Source organism: Archocentrus centrarchus, chromosome 24 (genome assembly GCF_007364275.1).
Source record: "Archocentrus centrarchus isolate MPI-CPG fArcCen1 chromosome 24, fArcCen1, whole genome shotgun sequence".
Classification (NCBI taxonomy): domain Eukaryota; kingdom Metazoa; phylum Chordata; class Actinopteri; order Cichliformes; family Cichlidae; genus Archocentrus; species Archocentrus centrarchus.
In genome coordinates, this window is record NC_044369.1 from 6052806 (window position 1) to 6072690 (window position 19885).

Sequence of the window (19885 nt, forward strand, 5' to 3'; positions counted from 1 at the left end):
AAGATTGCGTTTAGGGAAGGTTTTAATCAGTGCACATTGTTACTGTATGTGTACACTTGTACAGCCCTACAACAAAGGTTCAGTGAGTGTCCAGTGTGTATGTTGGTTACACAACAGGTTCGCAAATGAAAGATTCGGAATTTCGTGTCGTTTTTACGCAACACATCCGGTGTGAAACGGTCTTTAGAGTAGAAACTATGTTTGAAAAATATAACACAGCTGATCAAGGAAATGTGTGTGAAATAACATCATGAAATGTTTTTTATTATTCAAAATGTATGTGGCTGAGCTTGGATGGGGAGGAAGAGATATTTTAATGCATTTGAATATTCTATTATTTTATTCCCTCCCTGAAGTCTGCTCAGCTGTTTTGTATAATTGCAAATTGTATGGTGATGTTCAAGGTTTATTTTTCTTAACATAAGTCTACACTACATCCTGCAACACTTCAGCTCCCCCGCAGCATATGCTGGGGTCCTATTTGTGGACATCAACTTGGTATTCAACACCATCATGCCTGAAGTCCTCCACTCCAAACTCACCCACTTGCTGTTCCAGCCTTCACCTGTCAGTGGATCACACATTTTGTCCCTGTACACAAATGACTACACCTCAAAAGACCTGCTTGTTAAAACTGTGAAGTTGGCAGATGACATGATGGTCATCAGACTCATCATGGACAGCAATAAGGTCTGCATACAGATATAGGGGTTGAACAGCTGGCTCTGTAGTGTGGTCAGAGCAACCTCGAGTTGAATATACTCAAAACTGTGGAGATGAGAGTGGACGTTAGCATGAGCCCTTGAGCGTCGTCGCCCCTCACCTCACTCAATAGCGCTGTGTCTGCTGTGGAATCCTTCAGGTTTCCGGGATCCACAATCTCCCAGGATCTAAAGTGGGTATCTAAATCAGACAAATTGATCAAGATGGTCTAGGCCAGGATGTTCTTCCTGCACCAGCACAGGAAGTTCAACCTGCCCCAGGAGCTGTTGATCCATTTCTATACTGCAATAATTCAGTCAGTTCTCTTTGGATCAGCCACCAAACAGGACAAGAACAGACTGCTACAGACAGTTAGGACTGCAGAAAAAAATCTAATTGCCCTCCATTCAGGACTTGTACAAAAACAGACTCAGGAAACAGGCAGGCAACATTGTTGCAGACACATCACACTTTGGACACAACGTGTTCCGACTTCTCCCCTCTGGCAGGCGTTACCGAGCCCTGTATGCCAAAACAAGCAGACATCTGTACAGGTTCTTTGTTGTACATACCGATATACTATACAGTACCTGTCAAAGGTGAGTGTGTCCAAACTTCTAACTGGTACTCTATATATATATATATATATATATATATATATATATATACATAGTGATCTTTGCACTCTGCACCATTGCACATATGAATATGCTATACATCTTTCTATTGTTTCTATTACCTGTTTGACTATTCTGTCATTTACATTGAAAGCAAAGAAAAAAATAAACATACTTGGTCAGTAAAGCTGATTCTGATTTATTTATGTCACAGTAGCAAAATAAACAACTGAGATGAACTTAATGGATGTTGACCCACCCTGTGCAGCTGTAACAGCTTCAACTCTTCTGGGAAGGCTTTCCACAAGCATCCACAAGGTTGGGAATATTTGACCATTCTTCCAAACGTGCATTTGTGAGGTCAGACACTGATGTTGGACGGGAAGGCCTGGCTCACAGTCTCCGCTTTAATTCATCCCAAAGGTGTTCTATCGGGTTGAAATCAGGACTCTGTGCAGGCCAGTCAAGTTCTTCCACACCAAACTCGTTCATCCATGTCTTTATGGACCTGTTTTGTGCACTGGTGTGCAGTCATGTTGGAACAGGAAGTGGCCATCCCCAAATTGTTCCCACAAAGTTGGGAGCATGAAATTGTCTAAAATATCTTGGAATGTTGCAGCATTAAGAGTTCCTTTCAGTGGAACTAAGGGGCCGAGCCCAACTAAAGAGCCTACAATAATATAGAGAAAACCCTGACAATCGGATGAGCAAGCACTTGGTGACACTGGGAAGGAAAATCTCCCATTTAATGGGAAGAAACCTCCAGCAGAACCAGGCTCAGGAAGGGGCAGTCATCTGCCCTGGCCAGCTGGGCACGAGGGGAGGGAGACAGAGCAGCCAGAGATTAATAATAGCTAATGATTAAATGCAGAGTGGTCTATAAAGCCAGAGTGAAAAGAGGTGAGTGATGAAGAAACACTCAGTGCATCATTGGAAACCTGCCAGCAGACTGGGAATATTGCAGCATAACTATAGGAAAGGTTCAGGTTCACCTGATCCAGCCCTAACTGTAAGTTCATAAGCGTCATTTCTTGGCAGGCAGTAGGATATTGCCTGGATATTAAGAAGAGGATTTATGATGGCTATGCCAAGTTTAATCATGGTGCCCAGTGGGTTTGCAAATATTTATTTTTTCAAAAATGTTTTAGACAATTGTGAACATGTATTGAACTCGATACCAGAAAACACTTTTTGGATTCACATGTCATCTAAACCCATGTATGTTGAGCTACAAAAACTTAAAAAGATTACACTGGTTACCTTATTGGTGCCCACCTCTTTTGAAGAATAAATCAAAGACATCCGGTCATTGTTATTTTCCAAGATTCTGATAATCCTAGTGTGGTTCTTTTTTTTTTACACAGTACACACATCATCTATAGTGTATAACAATATGAGCATCATCATATCCTTCCTGAACATTTTTTTCAAGGAAAATATTCTTGCACAATAAGTCTTGACTCTAATTATTTGGTGTTGTATGAAAACCCAGAGGATAAACTATAGTAGTATATTAGCCCATTAAATCCAACTCTCCCAAAAGTTTTTCACATTTTTCTTTTTTTATTGGAGAACTTGAAGACACCACAAAAGCCCCACACGGCTATTTAATTGTTGACCTCACACCACTCTGCCCAGAAGCATCAGATCATCTGTGTTCCTAAATCAAAGTAAGTCATCATCATGTCTGCATGTAAAAAGAGGAATGCTCCTTGATTCCAAACTCTGTACCACATTTTCCCTCAGAAAGATATCCTGAACCACTGTTCTCCAGACTTCCTGCAGGCCCTGTGTGCGATCTGATCACAGGACCAGTTAGGAGAATATAAAACAATATGTCTCTGAGGATGCAAAAGACATATTTAGTTTCACATCATGAGTTAAATCATTTGATTCCGCCCGAGTCTTCTATCATGCAAATTAAGAATATTTGAATAGTCAAATGAGAGCCATACTGAAATGAGCCTGGGTGAAGCCTTTCTAAACACAATTGTAATGCAGAGTACATCATGAAAAAGTTGTCCAGGAGCAACAGAGGGTGGGTGTCAAAAGGAGAATTTTTGTACAAAGGGGAGGTCATCAAAGTGTCTCATATGACTGATTTAATCAAACACCTCTCTTATCCTTCTTTTGTTTTGTTTGTTTTCAAATCCCAATTTAGCTTTTTTGAGCACATTAATGGAACTCAACATCCCTTTATCCTCAGTAAATAACCCTGAAGCTTGTAAACATTACAGAATTCTTAAAATTTGGATCAATTTTACTCCATAATTGTTTTGTAAAAACAAAACAATAAACAAACAAGCAAACAACACGAAGCAAAACAAAAAACCACCTCTGAATGACGACATACAACACAAACAACACACATTACACTTGCACAAAACAATGTTTGCTTAATATTTTATTTGTATTAGTAATATAATAAAACATCAAAAACATTTGCACACACTTTGCCGCAGAAACACAGCATTAGCTGTCCATGGTGCTGAAACAGAGTCACAGATCTAGCTGTCCAAAACGCAAACCTACAGTAATGTAGCTGTCCATGGTGATGAAAATTGCAACTTGTAACATTTGTAAAGAGCAGGTTTCATCGTGAGAATATTTTTGAATTTCATTCTCCATGGCAGCTTTCATATTTTTCACAAAGTTAGATACCATTCTATCATTTGTTAAAACATCCTCATAGTATTTGTTAAAAGAACAACCCACAAGAACAATGGAACAGATACAGTATCAGTCAAAAGTTTGGACACACTCACCCACTCATATGAATAGGTGAGTGTGTCCAACCTTTTGGATGGTACTGCAAATGCAGTTTTGATCACACACTATAGAGTGGACATGTTGAAACTGATGGTTGTGGTGTAGTATCATTTTAGAGCGGTTTTCCAACTCAACTCCAACTCCAGAATAGCTGAGGGAGAATGAGCGAAGGCTGACAGAAATCCATAAGAACTGAAACAGGCAGCTTTGCCGTTGTCTTCCAGAGTGAGAGATGACCAGTGTTCTCCAGGCGAATCAGCTGGATGCATTCTAAAAGTACAGTTCAATAATGGCAACTGGTCAGATGGCCATTAGCATTATTCTTATCCCCTTCACAAAAACCTTCACTGGGATCTGGTAGGCATCTTGGCAGAATGTACTCTAGAATCCCGTGGATGAAACTGAACACATCTCTGGCCCCCATGAAAACCTTGTGATGGACCATAATGAGGACCACACATTTAAAGAGGATAATGAGATTTTCAAAATTCCAAATGTGGGAGTTCTAAAGGATGGAGTGGTTTTTCACAGAGAAACTTTAATAAGACTGAACTGTATAGCGGCATGAAGAGGCCCAATCAGGTGCACTTTTCTGGAACGTGTCTTAAAGCTCTGGTTGGGCTGCAATCATAGAAAAGGAGAGGGCTACAGCAAGATCTTCTACCACAGGTAAAAATGGTGAAGAGGAAGATGGAGGACTGGGTGGATCTACTAAGAGGGATGGGGACCTTTGACCTGATGGCAGCTGAGAGTCCTCGACCATGGTCTCATATGAGGTCAGGTAGCAATAAAGAGGAATATCCCCTGCGTGAAAGGAGTTTGAGTATGACACTGTAGGGCTAAAGGGAGATGAGCCAGGTTGAGGAAAGGTGTCTAAAGTCAGGGATAAAACCTTAGCATTTATGCTGCCGACCTCCCAAACATGTACGACAGTCTTCTTGCAGGTAAAATAACCACTTCCTGTCATTGTTTTCAACATAATAGATGGCTGACTGGTTGGCTAGCTGGCCAGCTCATGATGAAACTCTCTCCTTATAGGTGATGTAGAGGTGTGGCTAGACTCTTCTTCCAACTGTGACAGCTTTGAAAAAATTATGTAATTTATTTTCAGCAACTTTGTCCATCTTTTCTACCCAAGCATCTAGCAGTATGGCTGACATGGTCTTAAATACCCTGCAGTGTGAACTGAAACACTCTGGGACAAAGTACTCTAAGGACCTCTCCACAGATGTGTCAATGAAAGAACCAGCAGCTTGAGGCAACTGTTTTCAAATACCAAATGACTTCTTTCCAGAAAGCTCATTACTGGGCAGACATGCAGTCTTAGACATTTATAAGGCACAGGTACCTCCTCCGCTTCTTTATCTGCAAACCACTTAACCTCACCATTAGGTAAGGTGAATTTTAACACCCCCCCAGGTACTGACCAACTTCGCCAAAAGATCTTTCCTTCAAAGCTCCACCCCAATCCTACAGAGTTCCCCAAAGCATATTTGAACATGTACCATTATCTTTCACTCCAAGGACCACTCATCCTGAAGAGCTTTGAGGAGTGAAAAGCAGAGATACATCACACTCCTCCCCGGAGCATAATGTAGATCTTGGTAAAGTGTTACAGTCTAATCAATAAGGTGGACTTCATCATGTTGAGTTTTAGGCTCCCCTATTCCTTGTTGTTCAGTCGCTGTCTCAGACATAGTGATAATTTTTTTTTTTTTTCCAGACAGGACAAAACACATGCTGTGGAAGAGAGTCAGAAATTAACAATAACTAATGATTAAATACAGAGTGGTAAATAGAGTAAAAACAGCTGAATGAAAAGAACCCCCCCAGCAGCCGAGGACTATTGAAGCATAACTAGGGGAGGGTTCAGGGTCACCTGATCCAGCCCTAACTATAAGCTTGATCAAAAAGGAAAGTTTTAATCTTAAAAACAGAGATGGTGTTCATCTCCTGAATCCAAACTGGGAGCTGGTTCCACAGAAGAGGGGCCTGAAAGCTGAAGGCTCTGCCTCTCATTCTAATCTTCAGTATGCTAGGAACCACAAGTAAGCCAGCAGTCTGAGAGCGAAGTGCTCTATTGGGGTGACGTGGCACTGTGAGGTCTTTAAGATAAGATGGGGCTTCATTATTATTGATTTTACCTTGTATGTAAGAAGAAGGATTTTAAATTCTATTATGCTCTCTCTTTCTAGTCCCTGTCAGTACTCTAGCTGCAGCATTTTGTATCAGCTGAAGGCTTTTCAGGGAGCTTTTAGGACAGCCTGATAATAATAAATTAGAATAGTCCAGCCTAGAAGTAATAAATGCATGAATTAGCTTTTCTCTGAGACAGGGTGTTTCTAACCTTAGAAATATTGCATTAATGCAAAAAAGCGATTCTACATATTTATTTAACATGTGCACTGAAGGACATATCCCGGTCAAAAATGATTTCTCATAGTGGTAGCACTGTTGCCTCACAGCAAGAAGGTCCTGGGCCCAAATCCACCCTCTCGCCGGTGATTTTCTGTGTCGAGTTTGCATGTTCTCCCTGTGTCTGCGTGGGTTCTTTCTGGGTACTCTGGCTTCCTCCCACAGTCCAAAGACATGCAACCAGTGGGGTTAGGTTAATTGGTGATTCTTAATTGCCCATAGGTATCAGAGGATATGTTTTCACCTCCTTACTTAATCTATGACATGAAGAATGAAGGCAAAAGCGAGTTCAATCTAGTATTAGGCAATGTCTAACATCCCGGAAAAATTGAGCACATTTCTATAAGAGGTGATGTTCTGTTGATTAAAATAACAACACAAATCCAAAGAAACCACATATTAAAAGATTTTTTATTCACAATAGAATTGTAACAAATATAGTTCATTAAAAAGTCTGCTGCTCATTAATATCATCTTAATCCATAAGCTCGGGAGATTTTTATATAAATGTCGAGCGGCCAGTTTGCCGGAATGGAATATTTACATTTTTTATTCAATAATTATAATATTAACGCAATAAAACCAATTTCCCCACAATATTAAAATAATGCATATTAATACAAAGTAAACTATGTGCAATGGAATGATTATCAGCAACATTTTGTACAGATACATTTCTGAGGTTCACACACTGAAACCCTTTAAAAGAGAACGACAACCATTTAAGAATCGCGAGAGTCTCGCCACGTGTCACTCACTTCTAGTGGTTGTGCACCACTTAAGAAAAAAAATGTCAGTTTGGTTTATATTAGAAGTTTAAGGAAAAGTGGTGCACTTCCAAAGAGGACTGACTGACTGCTTTGAATTCCTAAAACTGGCATCATTCTTCTTTAATATTTACTAATAGAAAGGCATTGGAACGCAACCGACTGTTGAAACAATGATCATAAAATCACCAAAATCAGTTCAGCTTAACCATGAAAACAATGGAGGAAAAAAAAAAAAAAAATCAAGTCTGCACGTGAGAATGAACAAAATCCTGACCAGCGTGAAAGCTAAAGCAAACACGAGCAACCAAATACATTCTCCAGTTCTCCCTTTTCAGGTGTTGAGATTCCCAGTTCAGTGTCGCACGAGAGAGAAAAAAATGTATATTTTATAAATCCAGGTGACCACCTGCAGAGGAGAATTGAGCCAAATGCAGGGCAGAAAAAGCGGCACATCAGCCCTTAAAGTCTAAACAGGTCAAATGTTTCCACACCTCCAAAATAAAGGTCTGCACACAGATAGTAAGCACGTTATAATCCTTTATATTCGTATGTATGCTGTTTTGGAGTACTGCCTGTAAAGCAAATTAACATTTTACTATACTCCTCAAAACAATCAGGAAACCTCACTCATTCAAATCTCTATTAACAATCATATTTACCTGAGGCTTAAAAAAAAAAAAAAACTCACACACTGCTAAACATATTGATCTGTAGCCGGACAGAGATCATCAGAAACTGTAAATAACTTAATTCATATCAGGACAACATCAGTACCTTAATGCTGATGTAGCCTTGACTCCTTCCTCTCTTTAATATTAGTGCACACTGGTCATTTTTGTGGGTTCAGTAACTCGATTAACTGGGGAAACGGGCAGAAAAAGAAAATGCTGGAACTGTTAGTTGCAGACCTTAAATACAGCGTAAATAAAAGTATATAAAACCACTGGGACCAGTGTGAATGACCAGTGCCAGGTTCAAATTACACAACATGACCAGGTGTCATATTAGGTTGGGAATACAAACTGACTTCACGCACAACAGAATGACAAAGGAATGCCTCGCTGCAGCCTGACCACAGACTATATATAAAACATGGAGTTAAGCACCAGGATCTTAAAAGTGAAGCCAATCTTGAAGTTCCTTAAACGTGCCTAATTTCTTATGACCACCAGGGGGCAAACTCTCCGCTTTCAAAAGAAATACTTCTCTACGCACCTCTTTTCTTTTCATTTTGAGCATATAATCTCCTAATCTGACACATCCTTGTGTAGCCTGAGCCTGGCATAACAGTGTGCAGAGATGAAGGTAATCTATACAAATGTATCAAATTAACCAGCCAGCTGATAACCTTCACTGATGAGCATCTTAACATTTACTACCAGTAAAGAACAACTTTTCTCTAATTTGCATTTTTCATAAGCGACAACATAAGACTCTTAAAAAAAAAAAAAAAAAAAAACCCAAACCAAAAACAAACAAAAATATTACATGTTCCCTTATTAGAAGCGTTCTGTTTCAATAAAGTAAAATTTCTATTCCTAAACTTGTCAGATGAGGTTCCACGTTCCCGTCACGCTGAACCCAAAACATGGATGAGGCAGAATTTTGCTGCTTTAATCAGAAACCATCAGACGGAGACGTGTCCGTCCTTTAAATCTTCAGTTATCACTTGTTTCTCTGATTTCATGAAGCTGCTGAGCATCCTAACACTGCACTGTACAACGAACATGTTATTTCTCCTATGTTGATTGGTCACATGCGCAGAAGAGAGAGAGAGAAAAAAAAGTTCCTACAGTAGAAATAAACCTCATGTGGCAGATTCGGTCATTTCCCACATTAACGGCTGCATCCAGCCGCTCTCCGTGCGTGCACACGTGGTTTCTGCTCCCTGTGCTCTCGAGACAACAGAAAAGCAAAAAACAAAAAGCACACAGAAGCGAACAAAGACAAAAATGCATACAAAATATTCTTCGCTTCACATTGGATGGTACATTCATGTGGCTCCTCCCCTAAAGGTCGCCCCCTTTCCCCCCCGCTGTTCTGTAAAGGTGCCACGTTTTTTAAACCAATCACACAGACCGGCATGTGGCTGTGAAGCTTTCTGCCTGTCAGTCTTTGTCTCAAATTCATTTAAACCCACAGCGCCACCTTGGGGTAAGCACCCAATGTTTCCTACATTTTCTAGTAGAGAATAAATTAACACAATCAGCAGAATTACAACAATACATCGTCACATGGGTAATAAATGCCACTCTAACTCAACCAAACAGTAAACACTGTCATCTGTACAGTGATAGAAAGAATGTGGAGGGATTTGTCACAGCTCAGGGAACAAGAAACTTGAGTAACTGAACGATATGCCAACGCTGGTAAAAACACGGGCTCGTGCATTTTTTGGTTTTTACTTTTCCAAACAGATTTTAAAAAATCTGGGAATTTAGCATTTAGCAAACACAAGACTGTGGTATGGTCTGTAAAAGCTCCACTTGCTGCGAAACAATCACTGCGTGTAAATAGGTGATTTTTGAAATGGCAGGAAATTAAAAAAAAAAAAATATCTGAATGCTTGGAGACAGAAATCAGGCAGAAATGGGTCCTTTTAAAGGGAGAGAAGTCACGCTACTAGAACTGGGTGGTATGGACACTGTGTCATTAAATGTACCACAAACTGTCTTGTGAGCAGTTTTATGTACTTCCTATCTAGCAAACTGCACTCATTAACTGCATCACCGTGCAGAAACAAGTGCACATCGACCAATGATGAAGATGTAAACGTTTGTGTCCCCCCTCAACTGAGCTTCAATGATTAGCCTGCTGCACGTTCTCTAGAGGTGGGGAACTCACACCAAAAGAATCCAGATGGATAAAACAGCAGATAAAGATTCATGTCTGATGAAAAACAAAAAGTACTGATTCTGAAACACTGAAAAAATGTTGGCTGTACCTGATCTAAGACACCCGGGCCAAATGTCCTTCAACCTGCTAAAAAAAAACCACACAGACACTTGTCACTCAGCCAGCATAAATAAATCAGCTCAGATGGCGATCCTGTTGTTCACTGAACTTTCCAATAACTCACCATCTGGCTGTTTAACACTCATTTGAAGGAGCAGCAGAACTGGACACGTGCAGTGTTATGATCCACACCTTCTTTGAGTCTCATCCCCATTAAACATACAGATAGTTAGACAATTTCCCTTTCTTTTGTGAGCTGAAAATATTCAGTCTTATGTTTATATATGGATATGTAACTGCAGTTTATGTATATAATATTTTGATATCTTTATATAGTGTTTGACGTGTGTGTATATGTAAATGTGGGTATTGACACTGATATATATATTTATGTATATAGTGCTTATGTATATGTGTATAGTTTTTTGCTATTTTATTTTATTCTATTGAATTTTAGTTTTAGTTTTTAGTTTAGTTATTTGTTCTTACTCATCCTTTTCATTTTTTCTCTGTATTGAGCTGCTGTAATGCACAAATTTCCCCGTCGTGGGATCATTAAAGTTTTCTTATCTTAGTTATTCAGCCTGGGTCTCATATGAACTGTAATATGATGCTCTCACCACTAGATGTCAGTGTAGTCAAGGAAATACCTATTGACTGAGCTCTTCACTGCTCTCAAATGATTAGAAAGTGATTCCTAAAACAGATGCAGTCTCTAGAGACAGAAAACTAAAGCATATAGGACTTATTTTCTATTTTAATTCTTAACTCAGGACTTTGGTGTTCTGATCTTCCTCTTAGCACAACAAAGCCCAAGTTCTTACCAACTTTTGAGCCACTTTCAAGCTCAACTTACTCTGAACGTCAAATTAAAAAGGAGTTATTATCCTTTAATCCATGTCTAGTTTTATTATAATCCTCATCAGAGGCATGGGAGATTTTACTTAAAGCTGCCAAACTGCTTTGAAACTGCTTTTTGTGTTTGCTGCTTCTCCCTCCTTCTCACCAGCGAAGGCACTAGATCGAAGACTAAACTGGATTAAATCTGGTTCTGTGTGGCATCGGGAGAAATCTTTGCCGTGAAATGAAGCTAAAACAACCAGGTGAGGGCAACTCTGAAGACACAAAAGAAGCAAATATGGTCGCAAAAAAAAAAACAAACAAAAAAAAAACTCATCGACAGCATGGGAAAGCTGTGTTACATCAGTATGGCTTCTTGTGTGTGTGTGTGTGTGTGTGTGTGTGTGTGTGTGTGTGTGTGTGTGAAAGTGGATTATTACAGAACACTCGAGTGACGGCATCTCCTCATAGAGGAGGGAAGATCCTACAGGCTGCCCTAGGTGGACCTGGAGGACGGAAACAAGAAGCAACACCGCTGTGAAGGAGGGGACGAGGGTTCGACCAACACACAAGGATTACAGAGGACTCTAATCAGTCAGATTCCTCTTTTACAGAGCCTGAAATTTACGTTATTAATGCATACACATGGTCAAATGTGAAGATATTAGCATTTTCAGAAGATTTCTGTTGAATGTCAAGACAAAAAAAAATTGGTACCTAGCTTTTTTTTTTACAGCTTTCATCCACACTCCACCTGATCTCCATTACAGTCAAGCAGACTTCATCTTTGGAGTAAGACTGTGAAAAGTGGTTGAACACTCCATCAGACTGAGGCAAATGTTGCTTTTTTTTTTCTTTTTCTTTTTTTTTTGGTCCATGCTCTTTTCAGTGTTTAAAACCCTGTAATCATAGGCTGTGAGCTTGCTCCCTCCTAACAAAGAAAAAAAAGTAAATGAAGAAAACTGTAAAACAGATTTGGATTCAGCTTTAAAATCCCTGTGCTGGTCGAACCCCAGTGCACATGTGAGAAAGAGAAACAAAGCTAAAAACAGGCCAAAGATACAGATAACCGCAGCAGGAGAATGAGGAGGATAGCTTTGTGTAAACATTGTGGGGACAAAGTGGAGTTACTGGCAGGTGTTGAGTTGGTGTGGCTGGTCGTCACGTGTCACATCCAACTCAGAGAAAGGAAGGAAGGAGGATGCGGTGGAGGAAGCAGAGGTCTAAAAGGTCTGCGGGTTTATAAAAAGAGGCTCAGTTTGTGCTGCGTCTTTCCGTCGTGTGTGTTTTAAAAAAGCAGCATTTCTCTGACGACACTGTGAAAATCGAGCGGTGGCGGCGGCACCGGTGCGGGAAAATCCGGCTCCTAGTTCGTACTCAGATGTTGACGCGGTAGAGCAGCAGGTAAAAGACGACGCATGTGAGGGGAACCGAGAGTCCGTTCGCTCGGCCAGTCAGCCGTGTGATCCTCGGTTGGGAGCTTTTTCTGGGTGTGGTGCCCACAGCACTTGGGGTCCATGGTGTTCGTATCAGTGGTGCATGACTGTCAGAGTCCTCCTCCTCAACAAAACGGCTACTAACAACAATTAAACTGATGAATAAAGTGATAGCTGGTCAAACTGTCCCTCTGAATGAACAGAAAAATGAAAGAAGTCAAAGTTAAAAGTGAAAGAAATGATATTTTTTTTAACGTGAAAAGATCTCGACACGTCTACATTTTGATGAGCTATCATGTTACTCAGCAATAAATATGTTGCTTTGGGTCAGCCTTTGGACTCAACCAGAGAGGAAGAAGAAGCAAATAAATAAAAAAAAAATTAAAAAAAAAATAAATCAAGGGAAAGAAAAAACAAACAAAAATGGGAGTCTCCAGTCAGACCTCGACTCCAACATGAGTGGGTTCTGTTTTTATCCCAACAACAACATCAGGTGAAGTCTGATCTGCAACCACTCGGGGCTCCAAGTGGCTCAACAGTTTCAGACAGACGGACAGACAGCTGGAGGCTCAGATATACAGGATCAGAGGTTCTCACGCATGTTTCTGGGGGGGGTCGTTGGAGGCGGGTCCCTTACTCCACCTCGTTGGGTCTGTCTGTTTTATCCTTCCTCATGACGGGCAGAGGGTGAGCCTCGGTGTTGAAGACCCAGTGTTCAAACGGTAGGTGGTCGTCGTCAGAAAAGAGCAGGTACAGATACCTGTGGGAGAAAAGAGCTGGATTAATGTGGACCTCTCAGGCAGTCAGATCAAGCTGCCAAACTGACAAATTAACAGAGTCAGCTTTGTTATGCAGACAGCAGCTAATGTAGACTCGAGCCTGTGCCCTAAAGCAGAGACATATTATTTTTCTATCATTTGCTCCCTCTGGACTCTCAAGTACTTCAAGGGCTTCATTAGCAACAGTGAGAATAAACGAATCAAAAGTATTACTTCTTGGAGTCATCATCATCATGAAAAGTTGGAGAACCAACTTCTTATCTGAAATACACATATACACAATACACAACTGCTGCTCCCATCCAAGACCTAATGCAAACATCACAAGGATAAAAAGGCTCTTTGACAAAGATGGAAATGGGTGCAGTTATCTGTGCTGATCTTATGGTTTCACTCAGGACGTTCACAGTTCATACCCTTTGCAACATCTACTTGGGTGAAACCAAGTTTCTGAAGAGCAACTTTAACCCTAACTACTTTAACCCTTTTGAGATAAACTCAAAAGCATTAAAGTAGGTTTAAAGACTACACAAATATACTCCCATCACCCACACACTGTATATAAAAGATGGGCATAGCTACAGCAGTGTCACCCATTGTCTTATGGACTCTTGTTTGGAAGACTTGATGTGTTCTTCTTGGCTTTTTGGAGCCTGAGGTGATCATATTTGGGCAAGAGAGCAAAGTGTCCAGTTATGAGCCAGTTGCAGTTTGCTAACCCAGCTAAGAAGAGTGTATGGGTGTGCAAAATAACTGCAGAAAGCATGGACGACCTGACAGCTCCCCAGAAATTAAGCCAAAAACACGTATATTGGTCTCTGGTATCTTGCTGCTCTATCAGGTGTTCTCTTAGCATATGATTTAGATTCAACAGGTCATTTTTCTTATGTTCAATAACTAACTCGATAATGTAAAATTTGGACTACAAATCTCTTTTCAGGATTTGCAGGCAGAGTAGGAACGCTACGAAGAGGAAAGCTTTACTTTCCAAAACTACGACTGGCTAGCTGTTCTGTAGTAAACTGGATTAACCAACACAAGGAGTGGAGATTTCATGAAATGGGTGCAATTAACTAGAGTACAAAATCCCTCTTTATACCTTGTACACGTTTATACCTGCTGTAAATTCAGGCATTCTAACACGAGAGTTTATGGGGACTGACTTGTTTTCCCACTTCAGCCTATTTTGAAGTACTATTTTAAGTACTCTGAGGAAGGTGAGCTGTGACACGGCCACACTCTGGGGAACGCCTCTAAGTGGAGCTTAAGCTAAGATTTTCTACCAATCTGCAGGTGAATTTAAAATAAAGCCATACTTATGAATCTGCTGTCAGTTCCACCTGAATATCTGCAGGTAAAAATGTTTAATCTTGAGGGAAAGCAATGATTGGAATTCATAAATGTTCTTCTTCATGTCCTTTCTTCATTTCTTTATGAGCACGACTTGTGGAAAACAAACTGTTTACTCCTGAGTGTTTCAGCTTTTCCCATATTTAATCGATGGTGCTGGCAAAGCTGCGATGAAACAGATGTGGAACTGAGAGCGAAGTATGGGTGCGAATCAGCTTCAGACCTGTGTTTGAAGCTCGAAGTGACGCAATTTTTGTGGTCCACTGTCAACAAATCTTATGATACAGCCATGAAATATTATTATTACAATCCATCAAAGGAGTGATAACCAAATGGAGAGTTTCAGGACAGCTGGTGGTCCTGAGGAGTCTTATCAGATTTCATCATGCAGAGTGAAAAGCAGAAAAATCAATAAAACAAAAGCCTTCTGTAAGAATTTGTTTTCAACGGTTCCAAAAAGAAAATTCAGACAATGCAGCTAAAAGAAAGGGGCAAGCCTAGGAAAAAAGGAAAAAAAAAAAGTGTGAGCTGAGTATGAAATAATGATTCGGTGGAGGAGCTGGTTGTCCACGAAGCCTTCAAGCGCCACAACGAGTCCCCGTCCTCCTCTGCCTGCCTGCCAGCCAAACAAGCAGCGAGTGATTGAAGGCAGACAGCAGTGTGAAGTACGGCTGTGTCCTTGGCAGCAGTAGGAAGATGAATACTGGAAGATGCCAGAGTCCCCGAGTCACATTAGGAGGATTAGACTTGCGGGTTTGCTGCTAAATGGGATTGATATTTTCTGTGTCTGCTGAGGTCTGTTTCAGCTGCCTGACTGATGGGGTAATTATTATGTTACTGTCCAGGCTGGTGGTCAGTTATGCAGTTATTTTGCCTTCCAGTTGTCTGTGGGCGGCCTTTAATGTGCGATAATGCTAATGAGACATTTGCGTTAGGAGACACTTTCTTTTTTGTTCCACTTGCCCTGGAAAGATTTTAATCATACCTACAAAAACACCCAAGTCTCACTTTCATGTCAGTGAAGAGAGAAAATAAATCTGTACAAATTGATCTGAAAAGGAATTCAGACACTTTCTGTGTTCGTGTGTGTTTTAATCAGGACTGGAGGTGATGCTTGTTAAAATATACAGCCTATTAAAAAAAAAAAAAAAAAAAAAAAAAGCTGGATGGGATGGCACATCGCCCCCATAAGGCTCTGTTAGGATAACCTTGACTTCCTGTCAACAGCTGTCTGGTGTGTGGGGAAGAAAAAAAATGATAGAAGACGAGGAGAAGGAGGAGGAGGACGACGAAGGCAAGGAGAGAGGAGATGGAGGAGTGGCTGATACAATTTCTGAGGGAGTAAAGGAAACAGAGAGGACTATAAATCTGCTGGAAGCTCGAGGAGGAGGAGTGCAGAACCTTTGCTCTTAAATCAATCCATCCATGAATGAAGTCCACTGGTGAGTGGGTTTGTGTAATGACCGCCTAACTTTATGAGCAAACTACATGCAAACAGTCTCATGTCATTATATATTTCTTACATAATCAAACAGTATGATATCACAGAAGTTTTGGGATGCTGGCTGAATGAAACTCAGCTCTGGAAAAGTGTGATGTCCATTTTAAACTTTTCTTTCTTATTGATTAAGGATATGATTTGAGCAATAATTTGATGAATAAATACATAAATGAACAATGAAGGCACTAACAGTAACTGAGAAATTACAACATTAAATGTAGGAAATCAGTGTGCTGATCAACAAAAACACAAAATGGAATTATCAAACTGAATTGTTCAATAATAATTAAAAAGAAACAAATTAATATCAACAGCTATAATGATCTTCAGAGAACAACCACAAAGGGTCCTTCTGTCCGTACTTGTATGAATATTAAAATGGATCTGATTGATCACTGTGAATCTTCAGAAAATCAATTACAATTTCTGCAACACTTCAAAACAACTCTGAGCAGCATTTAAAACACAATCACATCACACAGCACCGCAGATTTAGATTTGCTTTGCGGCAGGTGGGTGTTAATCGGCACACCCGTATACGTCCTACGGGCTCCTCATTTGAAAATTAATGTCTGGTCTTTTGGTCGTAGCAGGAGCCAAAATTCTCATAACTAGTGAAAACCCTCAACACACCAACAACTTCATGTTGTTTCTTTGCATAGATATGAGATTTGTCATGAAGTCGCAGCGTGTGCGTGACCTGGGGTCAGAAGGGCGATATCAAGGGAGCTATCTAAAAACCGCAGCTGTGCTGAAAGCAGTCCAGATGTGCACGAGGGGGGCAGATCGGAGATCAGCTAAACTTAAATCAGGTATGATTTTCATTTCTATGGTTGCAGTCCCAGAACTTTATGACCACACCTCATACAGGGAATACTAGGAATGCAAAAATCTGATATCTAGGTTGGATATCGGCGACAGTGGGTGGATCTATTCAGGTCAGTTGTTCACAAAGAGCAGGAAAGGTGCTTATTCTTTTATTAATAAACAACAATTAACTACATTCATAATCTTGGATGTGTTTACGTGCTAGAGTTTTTTTTTACCCAGTTGTTTAATGTTTAAGGTGAGTCTGAGTGCTTCATGGTACGGTCACACAAGGGAAAACAGCACAACTAAAATGATTGTGAATGTGTGCAGTGTTGCCTTTTAAATGGTTGCTCTGAAGACGGGGAACTGGTTTATGATTACTTGCTGTCACCTGATAGCATTAAAGCAATTTTGGTGATAAATGGCTTTGAGACGGAGTCTGTGATTGAATAAAGTCAAGTTAGGAATTTCATGCAACCTGTTTGTGGTAATATGGAGCTTCACTGTGACAGATTGGCAGAATCTGCAAATCTGTTGCCATCTACATACACAGAAATTATCATTAAACAGAAAATTACATTAACTACTTAATTCAGGGTCCAAAGCTTCATAGATCTGAAACAGAAATTCGACGCCTATGTCAAAATGACATTGCTTTTGTATGGAACTATAACCAGAATACAGCCAGTTACAAAGAGATGAATTGCACTCGTTGACACAGACAGGCTGACTGATTGCAACAACTTGGAAATCTGTCTGTGTTTATAAATTAGACCGCAATTATTTGCAAACCTTCACCAGTCTGTCTGGGAGTGATTACAGAGTCTGAGTTGGACGGGGATTCTTTGGAGGGAGGATGCCTCCCACCAGGTACCCTACCAACAGAACCGGTCACTCAGAGGCTGAGGGTGTTGCATATTCAACCTCTGGGTGACCAGCTGGTTGCCACAACCTCTAAAAGCAAAAAAGATTCTATGCAATCTCTCAGCAACCACCAATTTAAGGAGACTGGCATCCTATTTTTACTCTAGTGTGACTGAGGCATAACTTAACACTGGTGTCAGACTGGTACTCGGCATCAGCAGACGTCTGAAGCCAAAGTATTGATATCGTATCAGGATTTGGATCTGCACATCCCTGCTATAAATACTGCAGATAAAGTGTGGCTTTATCTGTGTGTTTTGTCCACGGTTCAATTAAACAGGAGCAATGGAAGCAGAATCTTTGGCCTTGTATCCCCTGTTCTTTCAAACTTGAATTTTATTAAACTTACTTCTACACAGTGAACGGTTAATTGGGTTACATTTATATATATATATATATATATACACTATATACACACTATATATATATATATACACTATATATACACACTATATATATATATATATATATATATATATATATATATACACACACTATATATACACACTATATATATATATATATATATATATATATATATATATATATATATATATATATATATATATATATACACACACTATATATACACACTATATATATATATATATATATATATATATATATATATATATATATATATATATATATACACACACTATATATACACACTAATATATATATATATATATATATATATATATATATATATATATATATATATATATATATATATATATATATATATATATATAAAAAACTACATCAACTAGAAAATGCAGCTTTGAGCCAAATACTTTAAGAGCCCCTGCAAATAACTAATGAACTAACCGGTGCGTAGCTGTTACTACGCCTGAGCCGAACATTTTTATCCAAATTATATTAACGCTCAATATTGTCCTTTGCAGGGTCAGACACACACACACAAAAAACACAAACACACACTTCCACCCGCGCTGAGCTGTAGCCGAGACTTTTCCTCGTACTTTAAACAGACTTGTCTTCTTGAGCACAGCTGGAGAGCGTCTGAGAGAAAGCCCTATTAGCCACCAGACATCATACTGTGTGGCTGACAACACGTTTAAAGAGCCATTTTGTGGCTACACACTCAAACACTCACACACACACACACACACACACAGACTCGCACATGAGGGCAGTTAAGTAAAAATATCAGCCAACTATTAAAAAGAAGTGAGAGAGCATGCCGCCTGTGGTGTGTAAGGACATGTGGTGCTTTTCACAGCTTCTGGCTCTCTCTACTAGTTTTCTGCTATTTCAGACGTGATGCATCGAGGCACTGTTTCTGTCGTAAAAAGGAAATTTATTTATAATTGTGCAAAATAGTCTGCTATTCAAAACAAGTTCTGCACATTTGTATCCGATTCTGTTCCCGTCCCAGAGGAGGAATCATCCTCATTTAGCGTTGGAACGTTTCAGGAGAGCAAAACAGATGCTGAAGCGAAATAAGACGAACATACTTTGGTTCACCAGTAATCATTTCATCAGCCGTAAAAACCTGTTTCCTCATTGACATTGACAGAGTTTTTTTTACTCCAGAAGAGCAAAGAGAGAGGGCACAAATATGACATTCACTGGGAATGTCAACTCTCCCCACGGCTGCACAATAACAGTAAGCCATCCACATTATAAGCTTTGGGAATTAACCACATCCCACTTTCCATACTTTAGAAAAATTGGACAAAGAGAACCAACCAAAGAAGAAAAGAAGAAAGACTTGTTTTAAAAGTTGGAAAACTTAAACAGACAAGAAAAAAAAAAGGCAGATATTGACCCAACAGCATTTTATCTTCAGCTGATATCCCTCACTGCAGTGTGTGAGAGAGTTGGTTTTTTTCATGTGCTGACACATTTTTCAGCCCAGCACCTGCCCCACTTTTCGGTGTGGACGTGTGTGTGTTTTCCCCATGTTACAGCTGATATCCGTCCATGACATGACTAAAAACATTTAGACCCAATAAAACTAATTAAGAATATTTGACGCTTTTAAGGCCTT

General features: G+C 39.8%; 1 protein-coding gene across 1 annotated transcript in view; it reads right to left on the reverse strand.

Annotated features, from left to right (window-relative positions):
* Positions 1-11828: 11828 nt before the first annotated feature.
* Positions 11829-19885, reverse strand: part of man1a1 (mannosidase, alpha, class 1A, member 1) — a 163398-nt gene continuing 155341 nt past the window's right edge. Inside the window, exon 12 of the mRNA XM_030721174.1 lies at positions 11829-13264. Coding sequence (XP_030577034.1) covers positions 13138-13264 — 127 coding nt within the window. The 3' untranslated portion in view covers positions 11829-13137. The remainder of the gene's footprint in view (positions 13265-19885) is intronic.